The 24,922-nt window shown below is 30.8% G+C and overlaps 2 protein-coding genes across 5 annotated transcripts in view; both read right to left on the minus strand.

Moving 5' to 3' along the window:
- The window catches only part of LOC143240832 (calcium/calmodulin-dependent protein kinase type 1-like), a 32,543-nt gene extending 20,685 nt beyond the window's left edge, over window positions 1-11,858 (minus strand). Inside the window, exons 1-2 of the mRNA XM_076483987.1 lie at window positions 11,596-11,858; window positions 451-585 (exon numbers count right to left, since the gene is read on the minus strand). Of these exons, the coding sequence (XP_076340102.1) occupies window positions 451-585; window positions 11,596-11,690 (230 nt within the window). The 5' untranslated portion in view covers window positions 11,691-11,858. The remainder of the gene's footprint in view (window positions 1-450; window positions 586-11,595) is intronic.
- Window positions 11,859-15,760: 3,902 nt separating this feature from the next.
- The window catches only part of LOC143239999 (F-actin-capping protein subunit alpha-like), a 29,864-nt gene continuing 20,702 nt past the window's right edge, over window positions 15,761-24,922 (minus strand). For 2 of the 4 annotated variants that reach the window (XM_076481744.1, XM_076481743.1), the window contains exons 8-9: window positions 20,040-20,102; window positions 15,761-18,094 (exon numbers count right to left, since the gene is read on the minus strand). In XM_076481744.1, the coding sequence (XP_076337859.1) occupies window positions 17,954-18,094; window positions 20,040-20,102 (204 nt within the window). In that variant the 3' untranslated portion in view covers window positions 15,761-17,953. Of the gene's footprint in view, window positions 18,095-20,039; window positions 20,103-21,686; window positions 21,913-24,922 lie in introns of those variants that run through there. The other 2 variants (XM_076481746.1, XM_076481747.1) reach the window with 2 other exon arrangements.

Below are 24,922 nucleotides of genomic sequence, written 5' to 3' on the forward strand. Positions count from 1 at the left end.
ATGTTCATTTATGGTACATAGACTATGATAGTTAACAGAACTTATAATTATAATTAATTTAATTTCTAGTTTCCTTTGCTTAATGGAAAGATGTAGAAAAAATTAGTTTTAATCTTCACTTGGATATAATTTCTTTGTAGATCATACATTAAACAATAAAATTGGAGTATACGCGTACGAGAAATTTGATAAATGGCCTCAGTAACAGCTGACAAGTAAAATAATCATTTGTACACAACTCACAATTTCGAAACACAACCCAAAATTTTATACTTGTTCCAAACTTCCAAGTAGATACTGTTAAAAAGGGTATTAACTAAAGTTGTATGAGAAAGTACTATCACATATGTAGGGGATATAAACATAAAGCATGCTGTACAGTACAAGCTGATCAAACATTAAGAACTAAAGACACGTGTACACTTTTGTGCACACAAACACTTCACATACTTCCTTAAAACCTTTATTTCATTCTCAAGGGAGTCTTCCTTTCCTCTGAGGGCTTTCTTATCAATACATTTGATGGCAACGAGCTTATCAGGTACATCTCTGCTTTCTGCCAGAACCACTTGAGAAAACGCTCCGCTGTAAAGCAAGTTAATACGTTAGGTGACTGCCTCATTTTCACACAGTATAAATAACAAAGGAACTAGTACAAGTTCTGGCACAGTATGACAGTATTTTCTCTCAATATTTTCTACACTTGCTGTAAGGAAGTTTCAACACTGATGACTTATCAAATAAAAAGAACAGGTGCTAAAGATAACAATGTTCATACATATATAGTTTTATATATATAGTTTTAAAGATATTTCATATATGAGAAGCTTTAAAAACCAGCAAGAAAATCCACCCTACATTTCTAGAATCTTAAGAAATCAAAAAATTCATTTACTATACTCCAGTAGTACTTAGTTTCATAATTTCAAACTTCAGTTCCAAGAAACATGCTTGGGCAAAAACACTAAATTGGGAGTTATTAATTCCATTAATAATTAGAAATAATTACAGTATTAAAAGATTTTTGAAAACACACTATGCATACCATTCATTTTACATTCACCAAGCACAGTGCGTGTGTGTGTGTATATGTATCAAAATAAGAATAATAAACTATTTCAACAAAGCATAAAGCATATGATGATTTCAATACAATTGGTGACAATATCCATTTCTTTTTTTAATTAACATTCTCATATATGTAGCAATTTAAGGCAAGAATTTCTTTTATGACTGTTATACCATTGTCAGTATCTAAAACACGTTGCAACACATGCTTATGAAATATTTCATTTAATTGAAATAATACACTTTAGTAAAATACATAGTTACACGTGCAGTGGTGACTTTTATAACATACAAAATACAATCTATCAACAAAACATTTCACTATGATTTATTTTTCCAAGTAATGTTAGGCAGAATTAACTAACATATTCAACATGTAGGGTTTAAACAATTGGTATCAAACTAAAAAACTGTTGGCTAGTGTTGTAGGTTTGTTAGTAAAACTTGGAAGGCACTAGGGACATAATTATTAGCAGGATCTTACTGTCGAGCATCAATACACCCATGTTACGTACATTGCAGTCATTTATACCACAAACAAGATTCTTCACAGAATTTCAGAACTAGAGGCAAAATACCCATAGGTATCAAATTATGAGGCTAAAGCTTTAAAATCTGACGATGAAGATTTAGTTTATTAGAATGCCAATACTTATATCTGATTATGATGCAGGAGCAACACTCTAGCATCTGGTTTTAAAGTGGAGATTCTGTTGGTGTCCTCTGTTTATAAGACAGGAGTAACATTCTAGCATCTCTTCCCTTCATTTCAAAGTAAGTTTCAAATTACATCCTCTGACTTTATCATGAACAATAAGTCTGAGCAAATATAAACACTTCATTCACTTGAAATGCAATCATAAGACTGTTAATGAACTTCTCCATAAGAAATTAAATTTAGTCCCAAAAAACAAGATCGTGAGTTTGTCTTTAGAAATCTCTATACAGCAAATATCAGTACTCAATCCCCCATCAAAAACAAACAACAATGGGGATTTCCTCACAATTAAGTCAACAACCATACAAGGTAATAAAGATAAAATGCAATATAATACACTTTATTTCAAAAAAACAATATGTATGATTAAAAATTCAAGCTACAAGAAGACAACTTATACACACAACTGTTTACACAAGAAAGGTAAATGTTAAAAAAAGATCAATCACAACATGTTTCCTTTATATGTTGTGCTAAAAGAAATCCTTCTAGATATAAACCTGGAAAGAACAGAAACTGTAAAACATCTTAACAAAAATCCTTAAGATGAAATGTTAAGAGTTTATGAAGGTATCATTAATAAGAATGATGAAGTGCAAACTCATCCCAAACCTGTGACTGAAGAAAGTCCATTTACAGCCTTGATGTCCTCCAGAAGTTGGAAAGTGTAATAATTGTGAAAACATTTATTGGTTAGGCAAGAGCAGGTACATTAATAAATATATTGTACAATGAATTAAACTTTATTAGACTATACAAATACCAACATAGGTCAGAGCGACTAGAATCCTCAGGATACAGCTGTTAACCTACAGTCTCTTTATTCATGACTAAATCTGCAAGGGTTAGACATACAGTTTCCTTCATATTAAATAAGACAATCTTTATTTTAAACTTAACTTAGAAGTATTTATTATATAACCCTTGACACATTAATGAATAAAACAATGACTTTTATACAGATATATGGTTTACAACCCTATTTAATGGATGTTGCAGCTTTATGAACAAAGTCCAACAATTTCTAGCTTCTCTACCAAAGAACAGTAGAAGTCCCAAGAAAGATTATGCCATTGTATAAAAACAAAGTTATTTATTTAACAGTTTTATCAATACGCTAAATTGATATAAAATATTATACACTTCCACCTGGCTTTAGAAAAGGGAAAATTTATTTTCACAAATGAGGAATGGTGTATTAACAGCCATGATTTTGTGCATAAAATGGAAAATAATTTATATGGCAGGGACTGTCATTTGATTCTGGAATATGTTTTTTTCTCTGTAAGAATATCTTATTTTCAAGAGAAATACTTATCTACCAGCTAAGTGTTTGGCACATATTGTTCCATGGGCATGATGTTTATACAGCAAGAACAATCTGTATGTGTTAATGTTTTAACACTTCAAGTAAATTATCTTATGGAGTAACCAATAAATATATTGTATTGAAACTAAAGTATATTCTGAGTGTATTTTTTACAGTATGTATTTACTGCTTAGTTGACAAACTGATCATGTATGTTATTTACCTATATTAGTTTATCAATTAATTTAAGAATCTGAAGAATGCATAAAAAAATGTTATGGGAATTTCTAGGAAGGCCTATTGTAATAAAAAACAACAGCACACAACAGTTATAGTTAGGAGAAAATGGAAAATCCTAACAGATTCCACACATTGGTTTGTGAGAAGGAACAGATGTAAGTACAGTTACATTAGTTAAGCTTAGTATTTGGATCTAAATTTTCTACCTTTCAATGTTTAAGCACCATACTTAGCAAGTTTCAAAATACTCAGTTTTTCTGCTTTACACCAAAATTTTAAAATTATTTAATCAGAATTACTCTTTTGAAATAGATGCCTGTTTTTAATACCCAAGAAACAATAGAACTTTAGGAACTACTCCTATGTTAGTAAGTACAAAATCTTATGAATTTTTAATAACATGGTTGTATTTCTCGAAATGTCTAAGTCACCAGAATCCAATGAAACCTCTTAATAGCAGTTTATGCAACTTTACAAGCAAAAAGATTTCTTAAAAGTGGTTTAATGATACTTTTAGTAACAAACTACAGCAACTACAAAAAGATAAACATGTTTCACACACACAAACAAGTCATTTTAAAGTTAAGAGAAAACAAACATGACAAGAAGCACTCACAACTAGCAGTGACCTTTCATAAAACATGTGAGTAGCAATGAAACTGAATAACAAATTTTCTTGAGACCAAAAAATTAACCTAAAAATAATACTGTAAAATAAAGGGTATTGGGTCAGTCCATGTTAGGTCAATCACCCTCAAAACCAAAGGTTCACTGATTTTTTCTTCTTTTAACAAGGATATTGATGCCATATTAGCTGTACAGATACAAGATTTCCCCAATTTTAGGTCAAACAGTTACTTAAGAGGTCACCAAATTTAACTATAAATGGCTCCCTGATAAGAATTGTAACATAAAAGAACTAATAACATATTTATCTTGAATATTACAGTTAAAAGAAAACCAACGGTATAAAGCTCTCTTTCTGCTCTATCCAAATATACAGTTTTTAAAAACAGTCAGAATTTTTACTTTGAATTGTTGGCTTTTGATGTCACTTGGACTATGAACCCTAATATAAATGACCAAAATCATGGTGACATACTAAAGTTCACACTGTCCTTTTAAGTTTTTATTAAAAATCAACGAGGGACCTTAATATGATCAGAAGATATTTACTTATTATACTGTATCACTGGGAATTTACATATTGTACATGTAATATAAACATGTTTATTTGGACATCAACACAGGACAACTGTGCACATCAATAAATTTAGAAAAACATACAGAAGTTACAGAACTTGAAAAACTGAAAAGTAACTTGCATTGTTTCAAAATATGTAACAGATGGTTACAGAAAGATAATCAACATACATACTTTAATCAGTTAAATATCTTAAAATCAAACATGCATTTATAATTAATTTTCTAAGTTATCTATCTGAAAAAACACAGCAATTTACCTTTTCTTGCAAACTCTTTGCTGCTAAATTACATTAGAATGTTAACAGATTGTAACTTTGTCAGTATAAGTATATAACCTATAGCAACAAAATGCTTAGTATGATGAAAATAAACCAACTTCCACTACATTAGCATCCTTGTAGTCTCCAACCTTACATAGCTCATAAAAGGGCTGAGCATGTGCTGAAATTTGTTACAAGTTATAATTCTACTGGAAACTTCATCCCTCCACAACAAAAAAGTAAAAGATTACTTTCTGACTGATTTACAAAAAATATATAGAAAAAATCAATAACAATTAATTTTCTTACATACTTAAAAAGAATAAAAAGCCCACTTCATTTTATAAGAATTTCTAGCAATACAACAAACAGACTATTTCTCCTCTGACTTTTTTATTTTGTTTGGAATTAAACATAAAACAACACCAGGGGATAGTGGTGTAAGTCTGCAGACATACTGGAGGGTTTTTTATTAAGGGGTCTTCTCACTGTTTTGATTAGCTATCAATTTAATATGGACACACAAACTTCAGGTTCCCAGAATTAGGGAGGAATGTGCCTTTGTGCTTGATAAACATAGAAGTTCACTGGCACCAAACAAAATGAATTCCTGCAAGCAGTAAAGAGGCAAGTTATTTGTCAGTATTTAAGAATGCTATATGGTCATCAATTTTTGTAATAATAATAATAAAAAAAAAAGAATTGAAAAGTTTAATATTTTTGTTGGTGCATACACTATGTGAAGCTTTACATTTAACAAACTAATGTGTACATTTAGCTGATTAGTTTAACCTGTAAACATGTTTTTAGTTGTTTGTAGCAAAGCACAAGGCTATACTATGAGCTACCTGTGCTCAGCCAACTATGGATATCAAAACTTGGTTTTTGGAGTTGTAAATCAGCAGATATACCACTGTCAATAAGTGATTGCACAAAAGAATTAACACATAGTTACACATAAAGTTTACTTTAAAATGTTTTCTTTGTTCAGAAAAGTTACTGAGAAACTATATTAACCTATCAACTTGTTTTAAACTAATTTCTTTCACATATTGTTATTTGTTGGTTTAAAATGAAAAGTGAATTTATAGTTGGTTTATTTGCAATCCCAAAGTCAATGCAAAACTACACAGTGGTACCATAAAATGCCCTTTATAATCTTGCCTCCAGCAACATTTAAAATTAACAAACTAGTCCTAGAGAGACACAATTCTGTATCTATAAAATAAGTATACAAGTAAAAAATTAAGGGTTTCTTCAAAGACATCACAACATGTTAAAGGTGAAGTTGACACCAACAAGTATTTGTAAAAACAGTAGAATATTAGCTGTACAGAAATGGTTTCCAGTTGCAATATGGCTTTCGATAAATAATGATAAGGTGAAGTTTGAATTAAAGCATTATATCTTGTACTTGAGATAATAAGGCTGTAGTTAAGGCTTCAGTGTAAATCATGTGTTTATATTTTATTATTATTATTGTGTTTCAATTACTTTTTCCATTATTCAGAAGAAATCCTGACTATAGTGTTACTTAAAAAACAATGACCTTTACTCTTCAGATAAGTTTCTTTACTTTAACCCTTATCATCTGTAATTTTTTTTCTTCTAACTATATTACCAAAATGCCTAACTCTTTCAGTATACACAAAAAATTCTTAAGAAATGCCAAACTGGCAACCAAAAGTTATTTCAAACTTCAGCATCAATGTAAAAGTTAGGACCATTACTATAACACTGTCATTTTTTTATTAATTACAGTCACATTAAACAAAACCATTAAATTATCTTTGTATAATTTTGAAATTAAAGTTAAATAAAAGCAACTTTAGCTCACCTTTTATTTACTAACACTACTCAGATGAGAAACAAAAATAATGTATTTGATATTTACTAACATTTAAATAGTTTTAAAGCAAGGCCTGATTTAGATATTTTGAATATGGTAGGCCATATAATTTGTTTTCAACAATTCCAAACCTATGAATGCAACGATGCTTAAATATATAATACATTGTAATTACAATGATACAATTTTTCCCATTCAAAACATTTAAAATGTTTGAACAAGTCCTACCTATAGTAAATCAACTAACTAGACTTATATCGAAGTGTTATACTAACAAAATTAGGTAAGATTTAAATTCTATATTATTACTCTGTTTTTCTAGAGTGAAACAACTTGTCACTTTTTGAAAGTAGAAATAAATATTCATATACAAAACATGCTAAATCTTTTGTTTGGAAAATCTCACGCAATATCATTGATCCACTAGTAAAACAAACATTTTTGAACCACCAACATAGTAAGAAAGAAACAGGCTTACTGAACCATGTACCTGAGCAAAAGGCCTCAAGGTACTAAATTTCTTGGTTTATATACATGACTTTTATTGTTAGGTATTTTTAACAAAACTAATCAAAATACAAAAATTATAACTTATTGGTTTAGATGAGGAAACTTAAAAAATTATATAAAAAAACTTTCTTGAAGAAAACTGGATGCTTTTGTTGTATGAGGTAACTGTTAGTGTTTACAATTAGCTCTCACCAGGTGGTTTATTGTCTTGTTATATTAGTTAGGGATGGTTCGAAGAGCAACACCACCAAATATTAAGATTATGTTAACAGACCCTTAAATTCTCTTATCATTCCAGTAAAAGAAATGTATTTTTGATTTGATTTCATATTTTACAATTTAATTAGTTAGTGTCAGCTTAAAAATTTAGTTTATTTGACAAAAACAATTGATATTCATTTAGGGAGTTCCTGGAGTTATGTCAATGAAATATGAAAACTATGAGATGAAAATAAATATTTTTATTCTGAGCACAAGAATTACTTTTCCACCAGGCTGACTCAATAAAGGCTTTGTACGTTCACAGACGAATTGATATTAAAACACTTTATCAAAAGATCCGACTTTTTATGTACAACATACTTATGTTTACTAACAGCTTGCCAAATTTTGTGAAGTATGGCTGTATGGTGGTTATACTTTTTTTCAAGTTTGTGTACCAGTTATAACAGTTTTATTCACCCTGCTCTTGATATTAAAACTACATATCAATGTTATATGCCACTGTCACTAATAATGAACTGCTGGTAAGTAACAAAGCAACTAGTTGACTGTACCCATATCAATTTTTTCTTCTTACTTTTTGAGCTGATGACAAGATGAGGATGACAGAATAGAAGCACCCACATCCAATTATTTTCTTTTTGTTTGAACATACCATGGTTTAAGGAAACTGTACTAAATGATTCACTGACAGGCTAGACTACAGTTAAGACAGTTTGTTTTTTTTTTTTTTTCACTGGATGATTTCTCTGTGGTATTACAAGTTGCTATTGATAGTTGTATAAAGACCAGAGATCTAAAACAGAAATCAGTGTTCAGACAGATAAAGAATAACTATAATTTTATTATTCTGAAAGGTTGGTATAAAAGGGCAACCTTGAAGATGAAATAGCTCCCTGCTGTTGACTATTATTTGTGATTTTATTCAATTTAGTGAATCTTAAGGTACACTTTCACTTGAATGTTTTCTTATCATTTCCACTCTTCACACATTTTTGAATAGAACTTGTAGCTTGATTAATGTTAATTAATCAAACAGTTTTACAAACAAAACAAAAAATAATTCAACTCTTTATGTCTTCTACCCATCTTCTCTATAACTTAATCTGTATCAGTATTCCAAAGTCTTTTATGGTTAACCCAACACAGAAAAAAGCATACTATTTCAAATGTTTTTAAGTAGAGACATGTCAGTTTTTTTCAAAACTATAACATAACATACACACAACAAGGGAATATCTGATGCTTCAAAGCTATCCCTTCACGTCTATCCTTAAAAAAACAAAACAAATGTATAAACTCAACCTAGTCTTTAATGAAAAAAAACTATTCCCTTCTTAAACCCTTCTAGTATGCCAGCTTCCACCAATATTGATAAATCACAGTTAATATTTCTGTTGTCTTTACATAACAACTCATCCACCTTCTGAACTTTTCCAGTAGCCTAACTAACACATTTCTCTATTCATTTCTTTCCCTACAATGAGCTTTTCTCAGAAGAGCACAATTGTATGGTATTCACCAAATAAATTACACCGAGTACACTGTACCAAGTATACTGTGACAGAATCAAATCTAAGTAAAATCCTTAACTGTCCTCTTTATCACTGCTCAGTTTAGGATATATTTCATAAGTATAAACTGCACACACTTGAACTCACAGCTTAAATACACATCTCTGAATGGTGAAGAGTATAACTTGATTGGTTGAATGGTAGTTAATAACCGTGGTTGTTCTTTACACATCTAGGTCTCTCACATGAACAGTTACATCATATTAAACTTGTGGTCTAGATACATGTAGATCAGACAGAAAAACATGGCAGAGAAACTATAATTCATTCCACTATAAATATATAACATTGGTTATATTCTAGAATGAACTACTTATGGTTAATATTCACTTGTTGACTGCAAATGTGGAAACATTTCAGAACATTTATGATATTTTTAACAACCACCTGTAAATAATATTTCATGTGCAAGGATGCCATAACTTATCACAAATAAACCCCTTATCTTTTGCACTTCAAACTGGTCTTAATGAATTAAGTTATATTAATTTATATTAATAAAGTGTTACAATTAATGGGTAAATTTAAACAGCAAAGCTGGAATTTAACTTTTAATTGTAAAAAATTGCATTTAGAAAGAATTCTTCTTTTTATACCTGAAAAAAGTTGTCATTTAAAAGATATTTTTGTGCCTCAGGTAATTACCATGAACATAAGTTGGTTATAATGTATAATTATTTGTATTGTTTATATAAAATTTATGGTATGTCAGAAGTTTCAATTTTGAAACTCAGCAAACAATTATTGTAGAAAAATTAGTAATTCAACTAGGGTAATTGTTTATTATTCTTAAGGAAAGAACAACCAAATAAAGCCAAATCTTTACAGTAAAAGTAATCTATTGTACATGATGGAAAAGAACAATTGTAAGGCTATATGTTTCTATAAGTCTCCATGAATCTATTCAACTAGAACATTAAATATCAGAGAAAATAGTAACTAAACCTATTCCAAAACCAAAACCACTTTTGAAATTGATTTCTTAACAAATGAGAAGTATGTTACTACAAAAGTTTAGTAGTTCAAGATAGGCATATTCCTAGAAAGTGGAAAATGTAACGGAGAATTCAAACGAAATTGGTTTATGAGAGAAAGGGAAAAATGAGAGATGTCTTTCAGTTCCAGAAGATCAGACTGTTAAACAGCATGGAAACTTTAAACATAGTAAAACCACATATGAAATCAGAAAACAAAATTTTGAAAAAGCTTATGATAAGCAGCTTGTCGATACTGTTACAAACAGTAGCCCTGTATGTTTTTTTTTCATTTAAGTATGTTAAATGTATGCAAATCTGACAATGGAGATTTGGTCCTTAAAGGATGATGCAGGCAAAGATTTTAACATACAGAGATCAAAGGTCATTGGTCCTTCAAGACTGTCCCAACACACCTACCTTTGTTATATTGTAAAAATGTAAAGTTAACTTTGTTCATGAAATTTTTTGTTTCCACCTTAAAATTTTGTAAATGGCCAGTTCACATTACCCAGTAACAACTCACTTCATAAAGCCAATCACCCTGTGAGAAAAATAACTGTTAACCAAAGCCTAGCTCATCTTTGCACATGCTTTCAAACAAATGTCCTCTTGTCTTATCTGAGTTTCATAAGTTAAATAACATGTTTAATAAAAATTGGAATCCTATCAACAGCATTCTGGAAAAAAGGTTAAAGGCATTCCTTCAAAGTAGTGGTTCACTGCTGTCAGTAAAGATAATAGAATTATATGCTTTGTTTTTGTACATATTTATTAAACGCCAATAGACTTATCTTCCAGAATAATTCCAGAGATGGTAGGATTATTTTACAGGTATAAGATATGATAATCTTAACTTAATAAGACTAAAATGTTTGAGATATTATCCTGATGGCCTATAGAATAAAAACCTCTGATTTCTGTTTCTTTGTGTTATATTAAAAACAATGACACAAAAGCACACAAATTTAGTATTTGGAAAAACAGGCAAATTTCCAATCAAATCAGTTTTATTTATCTAAGAGGAAAACTAACTTTTTGAGTGGCTGCTGTTGAAAGTACGGTGAAACAATAAAAGTATAGGAGTAGTTATAAATGACCTCCTGAAAAATAAAATGATAGCTATGCACAGACAACACTGGTGCACTAATTGATCTTTCTGTTCAAATGTTAAAATACTGTGTAAATTGAAGGAACATATTCAAGACTACCATTTAACAACATTATGTACTTTAATACTTATTTACTGTCACACCTTACAAATTCTAGAACTTAACGTTTCTTGCCATTTCATTTTTAATATTCTTAGTACACGCGTAACTTGACCAACACACATCGTTACTAATTCTATACCACTACCAGTAACACGTTTATTTCAGTAGGACGGAAATACAAGCACGACCTAGATTAAGATGTAGTTTGTACTATATAGTATAACTTTTTAATTTTATACAAGATACACTGTACAGGCACTGAAGGTCCACCGTATCTTAACTATATTAAATTGTGTTGAAAGGTTTATCTCCAACTACAACAGCGAATACGAAAAGTTGTGAAAATAATGTTGTCATTCTGTACGTGGAATAGCTTCGAAAGTTGAAATATGACTTGAGCCTAATGTAAGAATCTATAATATTGATAATGACGGTTAACATTCCAACTTACGTGCCAAGCAAATCTTTGAACTCATATTTATCTTCAACATTCACATTTTCCTTCTCTTTCTTACGTGGAGGATCTTTTTTTCCAAAAAGAGGCATTATTAAAAAAAATTACAGGTTTACAACACCAATATCATGAACTGTAATATTATTATTATGAAATAAAACGTAGAGCACTACATGTAGTATCGTCCTAAGTCTAATAGCGCCGCCATTGTAGCTTTTCGTGAAACAATTCGCGGGTGATATGACGTCATGATTCCGCCACGCCTACACCTTTGGCTGTCTTTTACTCATTTGGCGTATTTCCTCGTGGTCAGAGCATGCGCTGTGTTTCTTCATCCTTTCATTTTCAGTCGGAGCATGTTGGATAGACCATGGTTTTTCAAGCTGTGTTCCGCAGAACCCTTGGGCTCTGCCAGAGTTATGTGGGGCTCGGCAAGGAAATATTAGAATGCTTTTATTTTTTCGAAAAACTAAAATTGAATCAGAATACGCTGTACAAAAAAGTAAAGAATATCTTTAATCTAACACATTTATCGCGTATTGGTCCTTTTAATATTTTATTCTGCCTTATATCAGTCGATTTGATTTAGCTTAGGGGAAGTTCTCGCGGTAAAAGTGTTAATTGGTTGATGTTTTATGGCGCAAAGCAATCAGACTGTCTGCGCCAAGAGTGTTAATACAATCTCAATTATCTTCGACAGTGGCACCATCGCATGTGTCATTGGAGATGCAAGATAGTCTAGTAATTTTCGTATTAAACATTGGACAACCCTGGGTAGTGATGCCAACTGTCGTTTAAAAGCCAGGTCTGGATTAGCGACTAAATCTCGAAAGAAATGAAATATGACATCATAGTTAAAAACTTGTCCAAATAATTTGAAACATTGTAATGCAGTATCAATTGTTTCAATTTCAAAGTCTATTTATATAAAGTACAATTGGTAATTGTTAGGTTAGGTTAGATTCGTTGTAGTTTAATAGACAAACTTGGTACCAATGACGTCATGTTTCATTTCGTTCGAGATTTAGACGCATGTCAGATCTGGCTTAATATTTTGTTATTCGGCTTAAAAATTTACGTTAAAAAACGAAAGAAATTTAATAGGTTACCATTTTCCTTTAGAAAAATATATTATTCTAACGATCTAGCCTTTTTTCCACAAATCTTTATTTCTGACTTCGTTATGGCAATACTGAACTACGTCAGCATGTTATCGTATGATGATAAACTGAAGTGCTTGAACCAGTTTTCATTAAGAAGCTAATTTGTGTCCGTGAAAAGTAATTTTGAAATGCAGAATATATAAGAGTACGTTTTTAGAGAAATTAATAATTAGTTTTCACCCTCATAATGGATAGTTAGTTAGTTAGTTAGTTATCACCATTAGATTCCATCTAGGAGCATAGGGCCGCAATCGCTTGCGGATTCTTCAGCAAGTATTTAAGTGAGTAGGTTGTTAGCCCACTGCACCGAGCCGTCCCTAATTTAGCAGTGTAAAACTAGAGGGAAGGCAGCTAGTCATCACCACTCACCGCCAACTCTTGGGCTACTCTTTTACCAACGAATAGTGGGATTGACCGTACATTATTACGCCCCCACGACTGAAAGGGTGAGCATGTTTGGCGCGACGGGGATGCAAACCCGCGACCCTCGGATTACGAGTCGCACGTCTTACGAATGAAATTTCCTTTAATGAAGATGCAAAAGTTTCAGTTTTGCAGCACATATCTGATTTATGTGTAATTATTGAGGAGTACTTCCTTCCTCATTCAGAAAAATTACTATGGATTCAAAATCACTTTGTTGACTCTGCAAATACTAACGATTTGCCTCTGAAAGAAGAAGAACAGCTTATAGAAATTTCAACTAATTACACTCTAAAAACAAAATTTAAGCAAGAAGAAATAACACAATTTTGGATTCAAATGGCCATGGAATACCCTGAAATAAGTAATAGAGCTTTGAAAATTTTGATCTGGTTTCCCACATTATATCTTTGTGAGCAAACAGTTTCGCTGTATACGGCTACAAAAACCAAATTTAGAAACAGGCTAAATACTGAATATGATTTGCACTTACAGATAACAACCATAACTCCAAATATTGAACTCCGTTGTGAACAGAGGCAAGCCTATCCAAGACACTAATAAATAAATACGCTGTACTTTTACGGATATAAATTTTGCAAGCACACAATTTGGCATAAGTAGAAATAAACATTTTTCTTTAAATATTGTTATTTTTAATAAATTTATATTCTAAAAGCTTGAGGTAAACTTTATCTGGTGCTAGTGACCGATTGTTTCTGTTTTTAGTGTATATTTTTTTTATTATAAAAAATTATATAAATATATAATTTCCTTTATCTGTTTGTTTTTCTAAAATTCGCGTAAAGCTACACGAGGGCTGTCTGCACTAGCTATCCCTGATCTTACAGTGCAAGATTAGAGGGAAGGCAGGCAGTCATCAGCATCCACTGCCAACTCTTTAAGCCACTCTTTTACCAACGAAGAGTGGGATTGACCATCACATTATAACACCCACACAGCTGAAAGGGCGAGCATGTTTGGTGCGACAGGAATTCAAACCCGTGACCCTCATATTACAAGTCGAGTGCCTTAATTACCTGGTCATGTTAGGCCTTAATCCTTTATCTATCCACACATTATATTTCAAACTGGAGTAAATCAACTGTCAAAAGAAACTATCCCACGACTGCTTTATGAAAATACAGCCATATTACTTAATAGTAATAATACTAGTAAAGTAGCCTTTAGAACACTTTAATTTTGTACTTTCAGATATAATTTATATGCTCTAGTTGTAGTTATTCACCTTGAACTTATTGCATAGCTTTTTGCTAAAACAAAAAGTAGAAGGTATAAAGTATATATATTGACAACAGATCATTCTCTCTTTACTTGTAACCAGATGTAAAATGTTGACACTTGTAAATATTTTGTAGACTTCATGTAAAAATACTTTTAAAATAGTGGGTAAGGTCAAATAAAACAAATTATATATTATAACAAATGTGAGGTTTTAACTCTGAAAAGGTAAACTTATAACATTTGTTTTTGTAAAATGATGTCTAACATTCTACCATGTTATACCTATTTTATTAACACATTAACATTTATTGAAAGTTTTAAAAACAGTTATAAATCATACTTGTTGAAATTATGTAAATTGTATAAAATAAGGCACATTGGAAAACATATACTTTTGGGTTTTGAAAAAATACCAATAGTTATTCATTGGAAGTTGACTATGTTACAATGGCACTGTTTAATCAAGACATTCTGGATTGAAATTGTTATTCAGAAGTTAACTTACAAAATGAAATATCTGAATGCACTCTTAGGGTACACATATAAAAATATACAAAACTCAATTTCATCAGGCAATAATGTACCATATGTATTACTGCAGGGTCCCTAACAGTGTTCTGTTTCAAGAGCAAGTAAAACCAAAATTAATAATGACATATTTTTATTTCCTGCTTCTGAAGTTCGCATGCTGTGCTGTGTTAAAGTCTAGAGAAAGCGTATTTCTTCTTGTGACTGATGGTGTGTGCTGATACCATTACAATACCAACTGAACGTCAAGTGTTGTCATTTTAGTGTCTACTGACTAACCAACAGACAACACACTACTGTATTATGATGCAAGTGGTTAAAATAGATGACCTTTCCAGGTGACCTTAGACTCCCTTTCAAAACCTAACTACATTTAATATAATTTAAAAACATTTATTCAATGACTCATTTTCAAATGTCACGACTCATACATTAAACATCCAACCACCATATTGGTTTGTGGTAAAACAGATTTGTAGATTTCCTAAGTAGTTAATATGAAATGTATTTAATAATTGAACATAAAAAATAAATAAATAAAATTATAATAAAATACTTCATTAGAGTAACAAACAACAATAATAAAAGTGAAACATTTATTAGAATTTTTTAGTTATTTTTTAAGACTGTCCAACATAGTTGTTTGACATTCTCCTACAAATTAATCATTTGATACATCATTTTAAAGAACATTACACAAGACATTTTAAATATCATTATACTTTTATTTGTTCTAAGTAAAACTTCTCAGACATTTTAAAGCATAACAATAACTGAAAGAGTAAATTGCAGGACTCGTTACCTATTGGAGGTACATATCTTTATTGCATTTATTTAGTACAGTGTACAATAGCCCCCTCTGGTGCTCTATTTATGAATAAATTAACATTAGCATCAACCTTAAAAAGCCACCAATATCATAATTTCACTTATTCTAAAGCTGTTGACTGAGATGCATATTGAATCTATATGTTCTCTTCATCACATCTATTTAAACAACAAAAAAAAAAGGTTTTACTGTGAAAAACCAATACTTCTAACTACTTAGTATACACAATAATTCAATACACATTCTGAAATATACTGATGGAGAAAACAAATTCTGGAATCATACATAATAATATTTATTTAATATTAAAACAGTTCATATGTCATTCTATTATATTTGATTAAAATTCCTACTGTTTTGTTGTTCACGTGTACATATAAATAACTTGTTCTTAGTTCATCGTAAAACGATGAAATCACTTTGCTATTAAAACATCATACAAATCTAACAAGAAAATAATGATTACAACAATAATAATAAATTGTTTAAAACAGAAAAACACTTATTACAGAAACATTACGCTTACTAGCATCAAGTCTGGATTAATCGTTCTCTAGAGATGTTTATGGCTACTGATAATAGTAACTGCATCATACATACAATTGACTTTCTTTCTAAGTTTTTAATTCCTCCAGTGGTATGAAATATTTCAACTTTTAACATCTTATACATTTTTCCTGAACAAGCTTTTCTTGATTAAAAAAAAACAACTTATATAACAATAATTGCCACACAGTGTCCTATTATGTATGGGTACCACACAGTACTGTAGCATGTAAGAGAACTAATAGTTCTATGAAGGGTTTTGAACTTTGAGAAACAATGAGAAAAATATATCTATATTTTTTCTTCTTTTGGCCCACAGTTGTATCTTCAATAATATTTCCCAATCTTTGGTTCATAAATAAAAGAATGTATACACGACTCTCCAACAGTTATGTTTTAAAATAAAATCATATGTAACTCCAAATAAACATTCAGTTATAGCCATGTCAAGGCAAACTACAAATATAAACACAATAATTACTTCACTATGGATGCAAAAATACATTTTGATTCTCATGTTTGCACCACTTTAACTTCAACTATGTGAAAGAGATTTTCATTTACTAAACATACATAAAATTATAAACTTCAAACATCTTATTTTCTTAAATACATCAGTGAAATATAGCATTAAATTACAGAAAGAAATGTACCTATTATAACCTGTAACTAAAGGTAGGCCACTATTTATTGAGTGGTATACTGTGGAAAAGTTAAACCATCAAATGTAACAATCGTCCACAACAAAGTAAACAAACATTTACATGGGAAGTTCCACAATACAGATACATGTACATTCAATAAACAAATTTTATACAGACATACACACAATAAAAATAATGTCTCATCAAATAAACATATTTATTAAAGATACTGAAACTGAAAAAAAACTAAATTTTACATTGTCTTAGCACCAAAAACTAGAGTAACATTGTTCAATAACTGTTCTTACTATTTGACAAATACCACTTTCTGCATCTTGATAACAAATATAATTGACAGATCATAATATATTAATTCAACTTTAGTTACAAAATACATGGTCATATATATATTTTTCCCCTTTGCTGAAAATCCTTTATTCAGCATTTGACACCCAAATGAATTGTAACTTGCACCTTTTCCTACTCTATTAATTATTGTACATTTTTCTCTTTATAAGAAGTAATTACACTACCTTTTTCTCCCATTTTAAACAAATGTCAAGTGTATTATCAACATCTCTTCAGAACACGAGACATACTAAGGCACAAAGAGCAGGACACTGTTTTATAATGTAACAAAATCACCTCCCTACTTACTTGAGTATAACCTAAAACTAATGACTATTTCATCAACTAAGCTTGAATGAAAAAATCCAGACATCCAAAATAATAATAATTAAAGCAAAAGACAAGCATACTTTCCTGCATGTATTTTAAACTGTACCTTGTAGCTTAAGTCATCAGAAAACTAGTTTTATATCTCTACAACTTCCAGGCCATCAATTCTTCTGACGTACAAATAGTCTGGTCTTCTTACATGTTTGTCATTAGTCATGTACAGCGTTCTTATTTGATGAGGAATGGAACAACTGAAGCAACCACTGTAGGAAGTGCCACACTCTCTGACACTATAAGTGTTATTGATGCTTCAATTCAGAGCCAATTTTGTAACTAAGAATCTTGTTCCAGTCGATCTTGGTGCGTGTGACAGGAAGTTGGCGACGGAGGGCTTTGAATGTTGTATCAGACATCGTCTGGTAGTTCTCTGAAATTGCCATCTACAAATCAAAATAGGGTGGAATGAACAAGATATTATATAACAGTGCACAATAAAAAGACTTGAACTCTATATGATTCAAGTACCACCTGAATAAACTTAAAGTCCAGTATAATTATACTGACTGTACATGTCTGACCTTAACTCTAAAATTATTTTAAAATTTTAAGCACTTGAATCATGTCAGTTAATACTGAAATCTTCAAAAACAGATGCAACATCTGAAAATAATTTTCTGAATAGGTTGCATCTACTATACATTTTCAAACCTTCTACCCCATCTTTGGAAGATTCTGGTTATTTGAGATATATATCTAAAAGTACATATTTTTAATACATCCTCAGTAAGACTTTAAATTTAATCTAAATTGACATTAGTAGTAATAAGAAAATTAAAAACAATTATTTTAAAGGTGACAGATATGACAAGTTTGGTTAAATAATGCTGTAAAAGTCATAGAAAGTGTTTGCCAGTGCTGAAAGTAAAGAAAATTCTAGAAGCCTGAGCGATCAATATATAAATAGAAGCAACCAAACAAGCAGGAACAGAGTAAAAATAAAGTCAAATGAAAGAGAAGTTCAGTGAGAGAAAATTTAGAAAACACAAAGTTAGCCACTGTGGGAGTAAATAGTTGATATTTTAAAGTGAGATTAACAGTTTTATAGAGATAAGGAGAATAATTTGTTTCATTAAATTAATTGAACTATTGTGTGTATACTTTGATGAAGAGAAGACAATTATTGGAAGTTCAGGATACAACAGTGGTAACCTACAAGGTAGTGCAAGTAAATTATTCACCGATAGCATTGTAATAAGAGTAAAGAAAAATAGTTTGGATTGTCAACTGGATTCTAAAGCAACTGAATTAGCCAAAGTGGACTTTTGACAATAAGAAGAAAACTGTATAGCATTTAAGATACAATTATGATCTCCATTGTGTAAAGAATTTTTATACACAGGTTTAAGTTGTTTTGAACAAATTAATTTAAAACAAGTGGAGTGCATGTTGTCTGTTTATTGTTAAAATTTATTGCCAACAAGTCACCGACACCTATTGTGGAAGAATCCTTTGTCCACACCCATACATATACTTAAAAGTTCTCACATTAAGATGTTAATTTTTCAGTATATTACAATATATTTTTGAGTTGAAATGAAAGGATTCAAATGTAAGGTTGTACAGTTTCAGTATGATAATGCTGAATGATGGTTAAACAGCCTGAGTTTCTTAACCCTAAGAATCCCAGCAATGAACATTGTCATAGTTATGCAAGAGGTGCAAAGCTGTGTTTCCAAGTTACTTCAAGCATATTTATGTTGTTTTTATATTAGAAAAAATTCTTTAAAATTAATTTATTGCATTATGTTAATCCCTTCTGGTAAATACTATTCTGCATCACTTACCTTTATAATTTATAGAGTGCCCATAAAAATTTTTCTCTTCCAGTAAAGAACGTTACTGTGAAAAGCCGTAAGAATTTTTGCAGCTTGAATATATGCTAAAGAATTAACTTTGATTCTGGATATACTCATCCCTCAGGAAAGTGATAAACTGACATTTTTATAATTTTATATCACATCTTGAATATACATATTTTCTTGAGCAAAGGATATGTGAGAGAAACATTGAATTTTATTAATATCTATACTGAATGACACATCTGATTAAAAAAAAATAATACAAGTCCCATTAACTCTCATACTATTTACAAGTCTTCATTTCTTAAAAATGGACTGGGAACAAATGGGTTAAGTTTGAAAAGCATCAAGTTTCTTGAATAGATTTTCTATTCAAATTGTTTTACGAATGTTTAAAAATTAGGCAACAAGTTTTGTGCCAGTTCATTTGGATTTCTTCACCTTATTCTTTACATTTATAAGAGATTGATATTATTACTTCTAATGAAGATATTAAATATGACTGATGAACTGATTATCTACTCACTTGGTATTCATTTTCCGATTCTTCTACAACTTGAACAAATTCTCTTGCAGTCTGTTCCTCAGTCTTAAACAACATGGGACAAAAACTTTAACAAATATGATTTCTCACTTTATGCTAGTATATAGTCAGAGAGTCATGGATATTATATATTTTAAACTTTTGTCCGTCCTAAAAGCTAAATGGATATTATCTCACGATAAAATGCATATAATTCACAAACACAATTAAATTAATAAATTCTTACTATTATTTAAAACACAAAATGATCTTCCAGAGGAAAAAACATTTTATTCATTGCAAAAAAAAAAATCACAAGTTTAGACTACAATTTACATTCAGAAGTTAAATGCAATTCCAACACATATAAAACTAGGCTATAAATATTATGTAACTGCAGACATTTTTTCTTAATGTGATTTATCAATTTACACATATACATATTCCTGAAACTCATGAGACACGAGACAATGGTTAACACAATGAGGAAACCTAGTGTTAGAAACATGTACTAGTTGTTTTTAAAACAGTGATGAAACATTCAGTAATGTGGCAGCTTTGGAAGTATATTACATTACGGAAGAGTAGTAGTGATGGTTTATCTAAAGAAAGCCTTGATATCAGTATCACAACAACATACCAAGAGCAGGTCCTTAAGGTTCTGGGAAGATGACTACTGGAAAAGTCCTGAAATTTTGGTTTAAGTAAACAAACATCTCACATTAAATAAAAAATATTACTTACTGGAATCTATTTTGTTTATATCTTATGTTTGTCATTTTAAATCTTGTGTATTGCAAGACCAGAGACTATTCAAATAGATTTTTTTCATTTTCCCAAACTGTTGCTGCAGTGTATGTAATGTTAAATTTGTGATTCATATTTAAGTGTATGTTGTTCATACATATGTATGCATGACATGTTTAGTTGTCATTTATGTTTCTTAATTATTCAGTGGATATGTTGTTGAAGATACTGTCTGTTGATTCATCACTTGTCATCGAGTTATAGGAGCTTCAACCCATCATCAGTAACCCTGTTTGTCTGCTGAATAAATGACAGAAATGATCTGGTTCCATTGATGCTGTATATTCCCCAAATCTATATTAACATGTGGCCTCCCTGATAAGTGAAAGAACACTAAAAACCATGTATGTGACATGTAGTCAATCATTAAAAATAGTTAATCCAATTTGTTGTTAGCCCTTGTTCACAAAACCAGTTTATGTTGGAGTAGTTCTTGCTGTCTAGAGTTCACTATGCATTGGTAAAAAGCCTCATGGGCTATCTATACCAAACATTAAAAAAAGTCAATTATATAACGTTTTCATATTGGACCACTATACAAAATAAATTAAAAAGTAGAAGATTACAATATAAAAAAGTAATTTTTATTTCTGTGGTTTGCTTGTTTTTTAGAGCAAAGCTGCATTTGACTGTCTGCTATGTCCATGTTCATTACTGTTAATGACACATTAATGTCAACAAGACATCAAAGAGTTGAAACATTTCTAAAATAATGTCTTTGCTGAATATCACAGCAGTGGCACAATAGTAAAACATAGGCAATCATTACTTCATATCACACTTCTTACATAGTGTTCATGATTGGAAGCCAGTACTTCCAATCAGGTGTATCTAACTTCTTCAGGTGACTCATGAAAAATTACAGTGGGAAATAGTAAGAAGCAATGGAGGCATAGGCTGATCATGAAAAGCAGCAATGTCATTGATATCAGATACATCTTGTTCAACTTTACCTTGATATCAGCAAAAATCACAGCTCATTGAAACATGAAGATAAACTGCTAGGTGGGATGCAGTGGTGGTGATAACAGTTCCATGTGACATCATACCATGAAGAAAGATGTAAATGCTGGAAGAAGAGATTCATTGGACATGGTATAGAAACTCTGGATTGGAGTGATGCAAAAAGCTTCTGTGCAGAGCTGAAACTTCAAAGCACAGAACATCTAAATACATCCAAAGATGTTAAAGTATATTATGTCAGAACCATAGTCAGAGCTTAGCATCAAGAGAAGTCTTAAGTAATTTGTGCACCTCCCAGATCCAGCTGGGAACCAAGATGCAATCAAGTTTAGAGGCAGAAATGCAAGAAAACAGAGATGTTAAAACTTTAAAACCATCTGCAGTGGTCCACTCACATATATCTAAAAAAGGAAGTTGGAAGTTTCTTTTCAATATTCCTGACATTTGATGACTGAAAGTAAATCTTAAAGGTCACTGACTCAAAGACTTTTTACAACTGGTCAAGAAAATTATTCAGTTATAGCATTGGCCTTAATGCTAAAAGGCATGCCATTTAAAATAGCCCTGGGTAAACTGAGCTACTGTGTGAAAGTGAGTGTGTGTAAAAGACTGGGATAATTTAGGTCTCACATGGAGCCTGGAATGACAGAGAAGTCATATAATTACAGATAAAATTAATAAATGGTCATGTAGCCTGTAAGAATGTGGTGTTGTAAGCCTTCTAAAGACCATGAGACAAACAAAATGTTTCTTCTTGAGAAAGTATTTTCTGACTAATAATTCTAATCAGGTGGCCAAGAGTGGATTTATAAACAACTGGTTTATAATTAGGGTAAATTTTGTGGTCCTTTCCAAGATAGAAAAAGGGAATACAATGGTTCAATTCTATAAACTGGGAAAGTTTTTCTCCTGTCAAATCCAGTTAAAAAGAGCTAGAAGAAAACTGAGATATGTAGAAGAGAAACTCTGTAGTATGTCACAATGAACATTTGGTCTGACAAAGAAAATCAGGTGGGGAAAAAGGAGGATTCTTTCCACCTGTGTCTTAATATACAAGAATGAAAAAGTAACAGAGATACTAGAATAGTGGAAGTATTCTCTGAGAGTGCTAGAAATAAATTGTACATGAACCAATCACCAAAGTGTGATAGTATGACTCATGGGTGGCACTTGCCTCAGGAATTGTAATAAGTGGGAACAGTCATTAGAGCTTAATTTAATAATCAATTAAAAGATTACATTTGGATAGCTGGAAAAACTGAAAACACTAATTTTAATTAGATGATTGTTCTTCCAAGTGGTAACACTAATGGAATAAGCTGAACAACCCTGATTTAATCAAAAATTATAATAAAAGTCATTTTGGCAATATTTAGAATACTTGTACACATGGAATAATTGAAAACAGTAACAATCAAAAACACTACTTTTGATATGTTCATTATTTTATTGGTATTAAATGATTTAATTATATAATCTGAAATTATTATTTTACATGACACTAACTGACACTCCTAAGCAACTGGCGATATCAATTAACCAACTTAATTGCTTATATTTATTAGTTATAGAGTGAATATGCTGGTCAACTAGTCTATCACGCAACCTGTTCCTTCCGAGTATATAAAGCTAATGTATGATGAAAGTACCATCAGTCTGTATGAATGTCTCTCTAAGGGGATATGCAAAGGAATAATAAGAATCAATGATTTAATATCATCTATATTGATGGGAAATCCTAAACAATTCCATTGTAATGTACCTTTGTAAAAGGTTATGACAGGCATATTCTGACTGAGCCATGCATATAATCATAAGAAACTTGAATTTTTAATTTATCTATTTTCTACATCAGTATAAAATTTTGTATTGTCAGTAAGAAAGAGTATTTCCATTCTGAACTTCTTTCCAGTTTGAAGTTTCAGATAAGTGGGAAAATATTAAAGCATGTGTCATGTGTATTTTTGTTAATGTGTATCTTAAAAATAAATGTGGTACTAGAGTAGTTTTTTACCTTCATTATTTTTATCAGTAAAGAAGTCAGAAGCTTTAGCTGATCCTGGTGCAGAACCATGGATCTTTGAGTTTAAAAACAACTTAGCAGCCAGTATGAGCTACAAACCTGGTACATCCAATGTACACAAAGCCTTTAAAACAAGTTTTCTCCATGTATTGTTAAAGATTCTTGAGTGCTTCAGGGTATTAAATTGATTTCAACCAATAAAAATTAAGACATTACCTTTGGATGTTTACATAGTGTAACAAGAGAACATATAATAATCTGATTGGTATCCAGTAGTACTTTGAAACTGGATGTCAAGTAAACAGATGATATAAACTTGAAGCCCATAATTTGGTAAACAAAGGTTTTTTGTTGTTTTTTTATTTCAAATTCTGGCACACAAGACATCCATTAAACCTGTAAACATTGACTAAGACATTCAAAGTTTAAAAAAATGTCATTAATCACCAAGTTAACCCAAAGACAAAGAAAGCTACTTCACAATATATCGTTAAGCTTCAGAATACTGTCATATATTCTAACTGGTATCTTTAATACAGTCTTTACAAAAGCACACACACAAACAAATAATCATAATTAGATGCATCTAACAGAAAGCAAAGTTTAATTATGAAATCAAAATTTAGTTTTGTTATTTTATTTACCACTGAACATCTGGAATCTTTAATCAGATTTTATCTGTTATAGGTACATATATAATCTCCTTTAGAGCACTCTTATGGTCACATACACATATCTTCCCTACAACCATTGTGCAAACTGTTGAGTATGCCCCAGTTGAGAACCATTATTTGAAATAATGAAATGATTAGTGGCATGAAATGATGGTGTGGAGAACATGCAACTGCAGAAACACGTACACTGTATTTGAAAGTACACATTAAAAATATCATACAAACATTACTATTATTACACAATATAGGAAAAATAATTAACATAGGAAACTGACACAGGGAGTATATACACAAATAAGTTACATGAAGCACAAGGGCTGCATATTTAGAAAAGGAAGACGTCATCAGTAAAGTACGTACTGCTGCTCCAGAGCACTCTCACTTATGTTTCAGTTTTGTACCAGCTGCTCCAGAACAGT

Source organism: Tachypleus tridentatus, chromosome 13 (assembly GCF_004210375.1).
Source record: "Tachypleus tridentatus isolate NWPU-2018 chromosome 13, ASM421037v1, whole genome shotgun sequence".
NCBI lineage: Eukaryota > Metazoa > Arthropoda > Merostomata > Xiphosura > Limulidae > Tachypleus > Tachypleus tridentatus.